Source organism: Chelonoidis abingdonii, chromosome 24, assembly GCF_003597395.2.
Source record: "Chelonoidis abingdonii isolate Lonesome George chromosome 24, CheloAbing_2.0, whole genome shotgun sequence".
NCBI classification, from domain to species: domain Eukaryota; kingdom Metazoa; phylum Chordata; order Testudines; family Testudinidae; genus Chelonoidis; species Chelonoidis abingdonii.
In genome coordinates, this window is record NC_133792.1 from 5,890,132 (window position 1) to 5,902,926 (window position 12,795).

The 12,795-nt window shown below is 56.6% G+C and overlaps 1 protein-coding gene across 3 annotated transcripts in view; it reads left to right on the plus strand.

Annotated features, from left to right (window-relative positions):
• ABCA2 (ATP binding cassette subfamily A member 2) overlaps window positions 1-12,795 on the plus strand; it is a 118,236-nt gene that overhangs the window by 64,055 nt on the left and 41,386 nt on the right. For all 3 annotated transcript variants that reach the window (XM_032780148.2, XM_075060484.1, XM_075060485.1), the window contains 8 exons: window positions 118-440; window positions 1,576-1,735; window positions 2,856-2,984; window positions 3,786-3,953; window positions 4,590-4,686; window positions 5,797-5,970; window positions 6,086-6,188; window positions 6,535-6,649. In XM_032780148.2, coding sequence (XP_032636039.1) covers window positions 118-440; window positions 1,576-1,735; window positions 2,856-2,984; window positions 3,786-3,953; window positions 4,590-4,686; window positions 5,797-5,970; window positions 6,086-6,188; window positions 6,535-6,649 — 1,269 coding nt within the window. The remainder of the gene's footprint in view (window positions 1-117; window positions 441-1,575; window positions 1,736-2,855; window positions 2,985-3,785; window positions 3,954-4,589; window positions 4,687-5,796; window positions 5,971-6,085; window positions 6,189-6,534; window positions 6,650-12,795) is intronic.

Here is a 12,795-nt window from a genome sequence, read left to right on the forward strand (position 1 = left end):
AGGGTATTTCCTTGGCGCTCTCCTGGCTGGACTCCTTGGCCCTGGTAACTGCTGGGAGAGTGGGACCCATGGACACCCTACACTGTGGCTGAACCTCTCCCGCCCTTGGCTTTGCAGCTCAGGCTGGACGAGGTGAACAGCACAGCGGCCCAGCACCGGCTCCACGCCCTCCTGGAGGACCTCGTGGAGATGGAGAAGGTTCTGAAGGACGTGGACATCCTCTCGGCTCTGGCCAAGCTGCTGCCCCAGGGCGCCTGTGCCAGCAAAGCACCCCTGCCCACCACCAACAGCACCAGCTGGGGTGGCAACTTCACCACCGGCACCAACTCCACCATGGAGGAGGGCGACAGGGAGCCCGTGGGAGAGAATCCCCAGGGCCAGCGCTCAGCCTTTGTGCAGCTCTGGGCAGGACTGCAACCCATCCTGTGTGGGAACAACCGGTAGGAGCTGCCAGGCGGGTGCCCCTGTCCCTGGGATGAGGGGATGAAGGGAGTCTGGGGTGGGGTAACTGAGGGCACAGGGTAGGAGTGAGGTCCCTTGGCAGAGATGACCCAGGGGTGGGGGTGGCATGAGTGGGGTCATGGAGAAGCTGCAGGTTAAGACGAAGCTCCATTAGCAGGGTGGGGAGGGGTGGGAAGCACTTCCTTTGGGAAGAGGGAGCAAGGGTCAGTGCACCAGGCCCAGACCCATTTTCACCCCCTGTACCTTGCGACTAGCTTGAGCCCTGACACAGGGGGGAGCCTAGGCCTTGGTAGCAGGGCTGCTTTGGGAACTGGTCAGCTGGAGAGGCCAGGTCAGCCTGGGCCTTGGAGCTTGCACCCCCTCTCCCTGGCAGTGCACCCTCCCACCCCAGAGCGCAGTCCGTGAGCAAGGCCATGTGGGGAAAGCCAGGCCGGCTGCTGGCCGAGTGGGTCTGCACATCCTGCCCACGTGTCCTTGTCTGTGGGAGGGTTTCCATGCCGCCACGGCACAGCTCTCGCTGCACCAACCCCATGGCGTCTCGCTGACTCACCAGCATGTGAGTCAGTGTGAAACCGTGCTTGGGCCTCTTGTGCACTGGCCCCTGCACAGCATGGAACGTGCAGGGTGTCAGCAAAGGGAGTGCCCCCGAGAGCCTGGCGGGGAGCGGTGGGACTAGTTTGCCCAGGGCGGAGCAGGTTGGTGTGTCTGCCCTAACGGGAGCAGGAGATGACCGTGGAGCATCACTGGGGGGTAGGGGAGCACTCCAGACAGGGCTCCGTGCCGAGCACCAGGCCTTGCCTCAGTGCTACTGTGGGAGCCTGGGCAGGTGCCAGCACTGCAATGCTTGGCAGGGTCCTTGCTGCCCCCCCAATGTACGCATGGGGCAGTGGGTTTAGTGAGCGCCCTGTTCAGCACTGGCACCTACTCACCAGAGGGACCTTCCAGCTGCAGGTCCAGTTGCCACACAGAGGGGGGCCCCTGCCTTGGTGGGTGGGGGCGCTGGGGTGACTGAAACGCCTCCTTGTTCTGCAGCCTGGGTGGCTCTCAGAGCCCTCCATGTCACTGAGGGCGAAGGAAGGCCCCAGCACTGACCCTGCATGGTTCCCTTTCCAGCACCATTGAACCCGAGGCCCTGAAGCAGGGTAACATGAGCTCCTTGGGCTTCACCAGCAAGGAGCAGCGTAACCTGGGACTGCTAGTGCACCTCATGACCAGCAACCCCAAGATCCTGTACTCACCTGTCGGGACGGAGGTGGACAAGGTCATCCTGAAGGTAAGGGCGCTGGCCGGCCAAGGTGGGCCTGCACAGGGCAGCCGGGCCTGCTGGCCATCACTCTAAGCCCCGCTTCTAGTGAGGGGCCCCTGGAAGCCCCTAAGGTCTCAAAGTCCATGGCTAGCCAGGGTGGGGCCGAGCACCTCTCTGGAGAGCAGCTTGTGGCAGGCAGCAGCGCTTAAGGAGCCAGGTTTAATGGATTGCTCCAGCCCTTGAGCTGTGCCATGGAGCCCTGGGGGCCCATTGAGCTCTGCCTGGAATCGGTGATTAAGGCTCAGTGATGAAGGGGAGGGGGAAGGTATTTTCCCTTCCTCCAGCTGAGTTGGTGCTGGAGGCCGAGCGCAGTGTGGCTGTGGGCTCGGTGTAGCATCTGCAGCGGGTCTGGGCTGCATGGCAGCCAGCCAGGGTGGTTTCCAGCCCAGCGCTGCAGGCTGCTGGCCCAGTTTACCCTGTTTGTTACACGTCGGAAGCCGGGTGTTCGTTTTCTTTGTGGTTTCCCCTGACATCGTCGGTCCCAGCGCTGAGCACGCGACAGGAAGGTGCATGATGCCAGCCCAGGGTCAGTTCCCTGAGGCCTAGCGCTGCGTGAATCTCCTTACACCCAGGCAGTGAATGGCAGAGTCCAGCAAGAAGGATGCTAGTTTAGTAGCATTGTGTGCCTGCTTTGCACACAGGTAAATGCCCAGGCAGAGAGGAATTAGGTCCCAGGGTCCCATCTGGAGGCCAGCTGCATCAGTGGCATTCACTAGCGGCGACCAGGCAGGGCCGAGACCGTGTCTGGGTCACAAGATTTGCACTGATTTAATTACATTGGTTTTAAAGTGACCTAGTTAAACTGGTGAGGGCCTCTACCACAGATGCACTGAGGTGGGTTTAAACGTTGCCTAGACTGCCTTAGTGTTGTTGGTTTCAGTAGCTACTCCGGAGTAATGCCGTGTGTGTCTGCACTGCTTTCACTTGTCTAGCCTAGGCATGGCCTAGCTCTCCCTGCTGTGTATGGGTCCTTAACCCTTAATGACTTGGGCAGCCTAGTGGTCCCAGTCCCAGACATGCAGCAAGGCCAATCCTCTCCCATTGCCTCCCTGTCCCCTGCCATCCCCGCTCCCCTCTCTCCCCACAGGCCAATGAGACCTTTGCCTTCGTTGGGAACGTGACTCGCTACGCCCAGGTCTGGCTGAACATCTCCTCTGAGATCCGGGGCTTCCTGGAGGAGGGCAAACTGCAGCGACTGATCCGCTGGCTTCAGGAGGTGCTTGTGGGAGCAGGAAGGAGAGGAATGGGTTTGGAGCGAAGCCAAGAGACAGATGTCATCACCACAGCAAAGTACATTTTACTTGCTCTGGTATTATGACAGCAGGCGCTGTGGGATCCCCATCCCGTTGCAGGGCTTTACTTCAGGGTGCACAGCCCTGGGCCCATGTCCTCTAGCTTCCCAGGCGGGACAGTGGCATTGCCAGCTGTGCTGCAGCAATCCGGGTGTGTGGAGGGGGGAGCTGTCGTGCTCTCAGCCTGTCAGCTTCCAGACTTTGTGTCCAGTCTAGGGGCCGGAGCCAACAGTCTCAGACCGGGGCATTGCTGCTGAGTGACGCACAGTTTGACCACTCAGGTGCCTAGTTGTATTAACATCACAGGACAGGGAAGGGGAGAAATGTCTTCTGGGCCCCTTCCCTGCTCCTGGCTTTGCTGAGGCTGGCTGGCTGCCTGCCTCCAGCTGCCTCGTGACCAGTGCACCAGACGCCATGGCACGTGCGCTTTGCTGGGCCTCCTCTCTCTGTACAATTCAGGGCCAGATTCCCCACAGCCCTGCTTCGTTCCTGACGGCCGTGCAGGGCGGTGTAAAGCGCCCCTGCTGGTGAGAGCAAGTAGGGGCGGATAGGATGGTGTTTGCATGGCTGCAAATGATGGTGCAAGGCAGGGGGAGTGGGGCCTCCATGTGTGTTGCACAAGTAGCACCAAGAGCAGATGAGGTGAGGTATGGAAGCTCCTCTGCACCATTTCATCCTTTCTTACCTCAGTTTGTCTCTCTCCCTGGGCCTGTCCTTCTCCCCAGTTCACCACCGACCTCCACAAACACCCCGAGATCCTGAACGCCTCGGACAACAACCTCCTCCGCAGCTTCATCGATGGCAACTTCTCGCTGCCCAACACCAGCACCCTACTGCAGCAGCTGGACACTATCGACAACGCCGCCTGCGGCTGGATCCAATTCATGTCCAAGGTGCGTGTGACGCAGCCTCTTGGAGCCAAGCCTGGGTCCTGCCAGGCTGCCCGGGAATGCTGAGAGGCCCTGCTGCCTCTTTCCCAGGGCTTGTTTAGGGGCCTTGTAGTAGCTGGGTGGTCTGTATCCCCTAGGATCCCCTGGAACCACAGGTTCAGATCCCAGCAGGTCTGAGTCAGCCCTTCCTCGCTCTAGTTTGCTGGGTCAGGATCTTTCACCTCAGACCGCAGTGCGTGGGCCTCCCAGAGCGCTCTGCTGAAGAGCTGGGGCGTAGCTGGAAATGGGGGTGAATGCAGGGTAGATCCAAGTGCCTTTGGCAGGGCTGCTCGCACGACTCCGCTTGGTGGCCAGCCACAGCACCGGGGATCCCTGTCCTGATGGAGTAGCATCTGGGTGCACAGAGAGGTGGCTGCGGCTGTGCACTGGCCCCAGGGCTGGCAATGCACTCTGTTCGGGCTCAGGCTGTGCGCCCTGTTTACACCCGTCCCGGGACAGTGTTTGAATGCAGCTAACTGTGAGGGAGTTTGGGAGAGCGGCCATGGGAGTGTGCCCAGGAACATTCCTCGCAGGGCATCCAGGAGCGTGGGGAGCTGTTCCTGGGCACCGGGGTCTCACGGGGCCTTTCCCTCCCACCAGGTCAGCGTGGACATCTTCAAGGGCTTCCCCGATGAGGAGAGCATTGTGAACTACACACTGAACCAGGCGTACCAGGACAACATCACGGTGTTCGCCAGTACGCCCCAGTCCCCGGCCTCATGCTTTCCTTCCCTCTCCAGTCGCTGGGCCACACTTGGTTCCTCTCCCTTGTCATCTCAGGGCATGTCCATTCGCCACCCTGCTGACTTGCCAGCTTGGAAACCAGCCCCCGGCTTTGGCTGGCTGCCCTGAGCCTGGCTGGCTGCCTTGGGCTTAGCCCAGCACTTCCGGATATGTGGGTTTGGATTTGGGGGGGTTCAGAGAGGCCCATTTGCTCAGAAACCCCGTGGGCTCGGCTAATACTAGGCCCTGGCTTCTGGGAACCTGCTTCACTGCAGCTCCCCGTTTCATTAGATCCCCTTGTGGGAGTGGGGTTTGGTGCATGTGTTGCTCAGTGTCTCAGCCAGACCCAGCAGTGCTGGGACCACCCATCCCCCATGGAGCCCAGGCAGTAATTACCAGAAGTTAGCAGTCCATGTGGGGGCTGGCAGGGTCAGCCGATACCTCCCCTAGGTCTGGCTGCTGGTCCCTGCTGTGTTAGCTCGCAGCATGTGCAGGAGGCGGGTCACCTAGGGGGATCACGCGTGTGCCATGACCAGGGAGCGCGCACTGGCGTGTGGTCTGTACAAATGCTAGCCGGCGGGCTGCCCAGCAGGCAGGTCACTCATTTCAGATACAAGGATCCCTTCCAATAATCCCCATGAGTATTGTCCGTAGCAAGAACAGAAGGCAGGGAAGACAGCGGTATGGGAGAGAGCAGGAGGCTTGTCTTGGCTCTGCCACTGACTTACTGGGTGACTTTGGGCTAGTCACTGAACTGCTCTGTGCCTCAGTTTCCCCAACTGTAACATGAGGGAAGCTCTCTTAAGGCAGCTACAGGTCTTAATTCAAAGCCTTGTGAGATGCTCCAGTGGAAAGTGACCACTTCTGGTTCCCTCTTCTCCTGTTCGGGATTCTCACTGCCCCCTCATGTGGGGTCTGGTCTGAAATTCACTAAGGTCAATAGGACCCCATTGATCTCTTTGGGTAAGGCCCTGCGGGTGTGGCGTGAGAGTGCCCTCCCTGCCGCAGCGTACGCTAGCCTCCGAGCCAGCAGGGAGAGGAAGGCCGCCCCGTGTTCAGCTCTCTGAGCGTGTTCTCCCCTCAGGTGTGATCTTCCAGACCAACAAGGATGGCTCCCTGCCCCCCCACGTGATGTACAAGATCCGGCAAAACTCCAGTTTCACTGAGAAGACCAACGAGATCCGGCGGGCGTACTGGCGGCCGGGTCCCAACACGGGAGGGCGCTTCTACTTCCTCTATGGTTTTGTGTGGATCCAGGGTGAGTGGCCTGGGGCCCTCCTGCCAGCAGCCTCACGTCAGCGCCCACAGCACCCTCTCAACGAGTGGCACCGTCCCTTCCCTTCGCTGACCTGGGCTCTTCTGTCTCCCCTCAGACATGATGGAGCGAGCCATAATCAACACCTTTGTGGGCCATGACGTGGTGGAGCCTGGCAATTACGTGCAGATGTTCCCGTACCCGTGTTACACCAGGGACGAGTGAGTAACACTGGGAGTGGGTGAGGGGGCAGAACGGCAGTGGGAGACTCATGTTGTGTCACGGGGGCTGCACGGACCTGACAGGCCAATCCCAGACCCTGCCTCTCCCCTGCCAGGCCCAAGCGTCTGAACCAAACTGGAGACAAGGCCCCAGTGCAGGCAGTGAGGCAAGAGCTGGGCACGGTGCTTGGGCTGAGAGAGGCTGGAGCAGAATTGCTGGGCCCCTCTTCAGCTTCCTTCCATTCCCGCCAGTGAGGGTTGATGCAGGGCTCCCGTCCCCCCGGCCCCATCAGGGGAGTCTGGCTGGCCGGGCGCTCTCATGGGGCTTTGCTGCTCTCTCCCCCAGCTTTCTGTTCGTCATCGAGCATATGATGCCCTTGTGCATGGTGATCTCCTGGGTATATTCGGTGGCGATGATGATCCAGCACATTGTGGCGGAGAAGGAGCATCGGCTGAAAGAGGTGGGGACCCCCAAGCACCCGCAGGCAGAGCGATGGGCTCTCGGGGCCTGCTGGGGAGGCAGGAAGCGGGGGTAGGGAGGGAGATGCTTGACAGCGCAATCCAGTTCCATGGAGGAAAGTGGGAGAGAAGCACTGCCCATGCTGTGCTCTGTGGAGGGGGATGGTGGCTCCACCTCTCTGTTTCCAGCTGCTGTGTTGCAATTGCAATGCAAGACACTAAGGGATCAGGAAGTGCCTTTGTGGTGTAAGCTTCTTTCCCACGTCAGCAAGAGCTGGGCCAGCACAGAGATGTTACAGGACCCGATCGGGTGATGTCTGTGCCATTGTGAGCATGGGATAGGTGCCTCGTAGGACGTTTTCCGCCCATGGGGACGTCTGTGGACACCCGAGTGAAATGTTACAGGGAAAGCCCCAGGGCCTGATTCTCTCCTCTGGTATAAATTGGGGTAATACCATTGGAATTGGTGTAAAATGAGAGCAAGTGAGAGGGGAGACAGACCCATGGTTGCTTCTGTTCTCCATACCAGAACATAGGAGATACGGGTCCACGTTCACCCCTAGCTTAGCCCCGCTGGAGTTGGTGAGACTGCCAGGGGTGGGTTTGTCCCCTACTAACACTCTGAGGCCAAGGCGTGCTCTGTAATCCCCGGATTGCTGCCGGCCCATCTCATTAGCTGCTGAGGGCCCTCTGCAGCAGTAACACAGCTCGGGCCCTAGGACCAAGGTGTTGCTCTCTGGGTGTCCAGGGCTAGATGGTGCCACAGGGATATTTCCACCTGCAGGTGCCTGTGCAAACACAGCCTAAGGCAGCAAGGATCCAGCCTGGCTCTTGGAGCAGTGGGATCGCACCGCTGGCTCTGTTCCGTGGGGAACATCCCTGCTTGGTGACGGGGACAGAGGAGCCGACGGGGTCTCTTCTACCTCAGACACTGAGGATCCTCTTTCCACGCCCCCTCTCTGTTCACCCCATCACCTGGCTACTGCTCCAGGCAAAGAGCAGCACTTTGTTCTTGGCTGGCACTGGCCTCCCCCCCAGAGCCTGGCTGCAGGAGCAGGGAGGGTTGCGGCAGCTAACGAGAGCATGCTGAAGGCGCTGGGGTGCAGTGCCAGGCATAGCTGGCTATCAATCCGCGGCAATGTGAGACTGGCCTGCCTTTGCCAAGTTCAGGCATGGCAGGCTTCTGTAGAAGGCTTTTCCCATCCCTGTTGGATGCTCTGCTGAGCAATGCAGGCACAGCAGAATGGACCATGAAGGCTCCCGGCCCGAGTCTCCTGTTTCCCTGCTCACTGATCTGCTTGTGCATGTTCCCAAGGTCTCCTGATTGGGATTCCCACAAGGAAATCAGTGATGCCCTTGCTGGCCAGACACACGGCTTCCCTGGCATTGAGATGTTGGCATCCCACAGGGCTCTGCCGGGGCTGTACATTATCCTTCCCTGAGACCCTGCACAGAGGCAGCACAGGCTGTGTAGTCTGGGAGCTAGAGAGAACCACAGGGTCTGTCCAGCCCTTCCGAGCGATTAGCCACAAGCCCTGTCTTGTCTGGGCCCCAAGGGACAGTGCTCTGTCTCTCAGGGACAGCTGGGCTTAGGCAGACTGAGCAAGGAGAGCGGGTGGCTTTTCTCTCCCACAGCAGCTGTGGCCTTCTCTGCCCTTCTCCAGAGTCTGAGCTAACATGGGACAGGACCCAACCTTGGCTGCTGAAGGAGCAGAGAGCTCTACGCATTCTCTGAGCCATCAGTGCTTCCCTTGCCTGTGGCATCATCCTCTATTCCCCTTTGGGAGGTGTCAAATCCACAGGATCAGTGTGATGGCACCAGCTTTGGAAGGGTCTCTAGGAGGAACCCCTTCAGTGTGCCAGTCCCCCTAGGGGTCTCGCTCTTCCTCCAGGGTAAGCCACGCTGCTTCACTGCCTCCTTAGACTGAACCTCTGGGCCTGAAGCACCCCCACTTCCCACCATGAGCCCTGTTCAGTGAGTCCAACTGAGCCGGGCCCCGATGGAGGCTGGTGCACACCGGGGGTTGATGCACCTCGCCCAGCATTGTCAGAACAGCCGGGTTTATTCCTTAAGTGGAACGTAGCGTGGGAAGTCCTGAGCGTGGCACAGAGATGAAGGTTAAGAATAATCCATTCTGGTTAGTCCAGGGCCCAGCCAAGCTGCAGTGAGCTCCATTGCTCAAGCTCTGTCTCTCCATCTGATTTCCTTTGTCAAACTCTGGGTGAGAGCCCCGACTGCCTCCAGCAGCCAACACTTACCCCTCCCACCTACCCAGTCCTTGTTCTCGAGCTGGAGAGATGCTGCTCAGCCCTGAGGAGGGGCAGGCAAGTCTATGTCTCAAAGGGGCCTTGGTTGCTAGGTATCAATGTCCAGGCAATTAGATTTGCCATTGTCTTTTCAGAGGCTCCAATGATAAGGGAACCCAGATCCAGACAGCTAGATGACACCCATATCTGTGTCTCTTTGCCCGCTATGAGAGCAAACAGCCCTTTCCCACCCCCTAGATAACAATGCAGCACATGGGGAAACTGAGGCACACACAAGCTTCATAAAAGTACTGCCAACAATTCCCACTTCATCACAGGGGCGATAGCATCATAGAATTGTAGGACTGGAAGGGACCTCGAGAGGTCATTTAGTCCAGTCCCCTGCACTCAGAGCAGGACTAAGTATTATCTAGACCATCCCTAACAGATGTTTGTCTAACCTGCTCTTAAAAATCCCCAATGATGGAGATTCCACATCCTCCCTCAGCAATTTATTCCAGTGCTTCACCACTCTGGCAGTTAGAAAGTTTTTCCTAATGTCCAACCTAAATGTCCCTTGCTGCAGTTTAAGCTCATTGCTTCTTGTCCTAGCCTCAGAGGTTAAGAACAACAATTTTTCTCCCTCCTCCTTGTAACAGTGTTTTATGTACTCGAAAACTGTTATCATGTCCCCTCTCGGTTTTCTCTTTTCCAGACTAAACAAACCCAGTTTTTTCTATCTTCCCTCATCAGACATGTTTTCTAGATCTTTGATCGTTTTTGTTGCCCTTCCCTGGACTTTTTCCCATTTGTTCACATCTTTTCTGAAATGCAGTGCCCAGAACAGGACACAATACTCCAGCTGAGGCCAGAGTAGAGCAGAAGAATATACTTCTTGTGGTTTGCTTACAACACTCCTGCTAATACATCCCAGAATGATGTTTTGCTTTTTTGCAACAGCGTTACATTGTTGACTCATATATTTAGCTTGTGGTCACTATGAACCCAAGATCCGTTTTCGCTGTACTCCTTCCTAGGCAGTCATTTCCAGCTTCGTCCGTGTGCATCTGATTGTTCCTTCCTAAGTAAAGTACTTTGCACTTGTCCTTATGAAATTTCATCCTACTGACTTCGACCATTTCTCCACTTTGTCCACATCATTTCGAATTTTAATCCTCTCTTCCAAAGCACTTGCAACCCCTTGGTATCATCCACAGACTTTTTAAATGTACTCTCTATGCCATTATCTAAATCATTGATGAAGACATTGAACATAACCAGACCCAGAGCTGATCCCTGCAGGACCCCACTCGACATACCCTTCCAGCTTGACTGTGAACCACTGATAACTACTCTCTGAGAGCAATTTTCCAAGCAGTTATGCACCCACCTTATAGTAGCTCCATCTAGGCTATGTTTCCCTGGTTTGTTTATGAGAAGGTCATGCGAGACACTATCAAAAGCCTTACTAAAGTCAAGATATACCACATTTACCACTTCCCCCATATCCACAAGTCTTGTTACCCTGAAAGCTATCAGGTTGGTTTCACATGACTTGTTCTTGACAAATCTGTGCTGACTGTTACTTATCAAAATTATCTTCTAGATGTTTGCAAATTGCTTGCTTAATTATTTCCTCCATTATCTTTCCAGGTACTGAAGTTAAGGTGACTGATCTGTAATTTCCCGGGTTGTCCTTATTTTCCTTTTTATAGGTGGACACTGTATTTGCCCTTTCCCAGTCCTCTGGAATCTCTCCCATCTTCCATGACTTTTTGAAGATGATCATTAATAGCTCAGATATCTCCTCAGTCAGCTCCTTGAGTATTCTAACCTAGGATGTATTTCATCAGGCCCTGGTGACTTGAAGACATCTAACTTGTCCACCACATGCGTCTGACGAAGTGGGGATTCACCCACAAAAGCTCATGCTCCAATATGTCTGTTAGTCTGTCAGGTGCCACAGGACTCTTTGTCGCATTTTACAGATCCAGACTAACACGGCGACCCCTCTGATATTTAACTTGTCCTAGTAATTTTTAAAGTGTTCTTTCCCTATTTTAGCCTCTGATCCTACCTCATTTTTACGGGCATTCAGTATGATAGACATCCAATTGCTATTAACCTTTTTGGTGAAAACTGAAACAAAGAAGTCATTTAACACTTCTGTTGTTGTTTTTCCTCCCTTGTTGAGTAACAGACCTACCCTGTCCTTGGTCTTCCTCTTGTTTCTAATGTTCTTGTAGAACGTTTTCTTGTTGAGCTAGCTAGAGGCATAAAGAAGAATCTCCCTTTCTAATTTTGTCCCTACATATTTGTGTTGTTGTTTATATTCATCCTTTGTCACTTGACCTACTTGTCACGTTTTGTAAGACTCTTTTTTGAGTTTCAGATCATTGCAGATCTCTTGGTTAAGCCAGGGCTGTCTCTTTCCTACACATGTTTTGGACAGCGAGAACAAACCGAACTGGAGAGTGCTCCAGCTGCGCCCCCTGTCTGAGGGGCATGCTTTGTCCCTCCAGGGTTTTCCCATGTGCTGTGTCTCATGTCCCCCAGTAGGGCCTGGGTGGAAGCGTTGGGCTTCCCCTACACAATGTCCAGGCCTTGTCTAGCACAGCCGTGCCGCACCTCAGCTTCATGAGAAGCAGTGTTGTGACCAGCAGGTTGCCGAGAGCTGGAGGGTGGAATCAGAGGGAACCTGTGCTGGAGAAACAACAAGCCGGCAAAACGTGAGCCCTACAGATCCTGCTCCCTCCCCGGCAGAAACTGATGCCTGGATTGCAGTTCCTGAAGGGCTGCTGCCTACCCTGGAGAATCCACCTTTCAATCACCTTGTTGGCTCCATGACGACTGTCTGCCCTCTCCCTGCATGCTGTTGGGCTCACCCCACATACACACACACTCGTGTTCCCCGGGGGGGTGCTCAGGGCAGTTAGCTCACCCCGGCTTTCCCCTCGTCGGGGGGGCTCGGGGCAGTTAGCTCACCCCGGCTTTCCCCTCGTCGGGGGGGCTCAGGGCAGTTAGCTCACCCCGGCTTTCCCCTCGTCGGGGGGGCTCGGGGCAGTTAGCTCACCCCGGCTTTCCCCTCGTCGGGGGGGCTCGGGGCAGTTAGCTCACCCCGGCTTTCCCCTCGTCGGGGGGGCTCGGGGCAGTTAGCTCACCCCGGCTTTCCCCTCGTCGGGGGGGCTCGGGGCAGTTAGCTCACCCCGGCTTTCCCCCCGTCGGGGGGCGGGGGGGGGCTCGGGGCAGTTAGCTCACCCCGGCTTTCCCCCCGTCGGGGGGGGCTCAGGTTGAGTTCAGGTCACCAAACAAGCATTAGGCGGCTCTGTCTGCCTTCCTGGGCCCTTTGCTCTGCCTCTCTCCCGCAGGAGACACTAGGGAACCTTTCCTGCCACACCTGCTCCCTTGGGACCTCCCAGCTGCACTTCGGGAGGCCCTGCTGCAGCCGAGTGCTGAGCAGCCCCAGTGATGGGGACCGAAGAGTCCCGCTGCCTCCCAGCCCCCGCCATGGATCAGTTCCTCCCCCCCACCCACCTTGTCATGGGGCCAAGAGCTAGGCAGGTCCAGAAAAGGTTGGGACCTTTTATATGGAGCTGGGAAGTGCTCCAGCTGCAAACCGTGGGCTGCGGAGCAGTGGATCTCTTCGCTGCCTCTGCAGGGTCTCTTGCGCCTCCCTCTAAAGCAAGTGGCCACAGTTGGAGATGGGACCCTGGGCTAGTGGACCCCCAGTCTGAACCACCCTGGCAGTTCCGCGGCTTCCTGTTTCTTCTGCTTCCCAATTCCTCCACATGTCTTCCCTCACCCAGAGGAATCCGGATTAGTCAGCCAGGCCAAATCCAACCTGGAAATACTTTGGCAGCTAAAAGTCTAACCACAGGAATAAACCAACAAACCCTCTGAC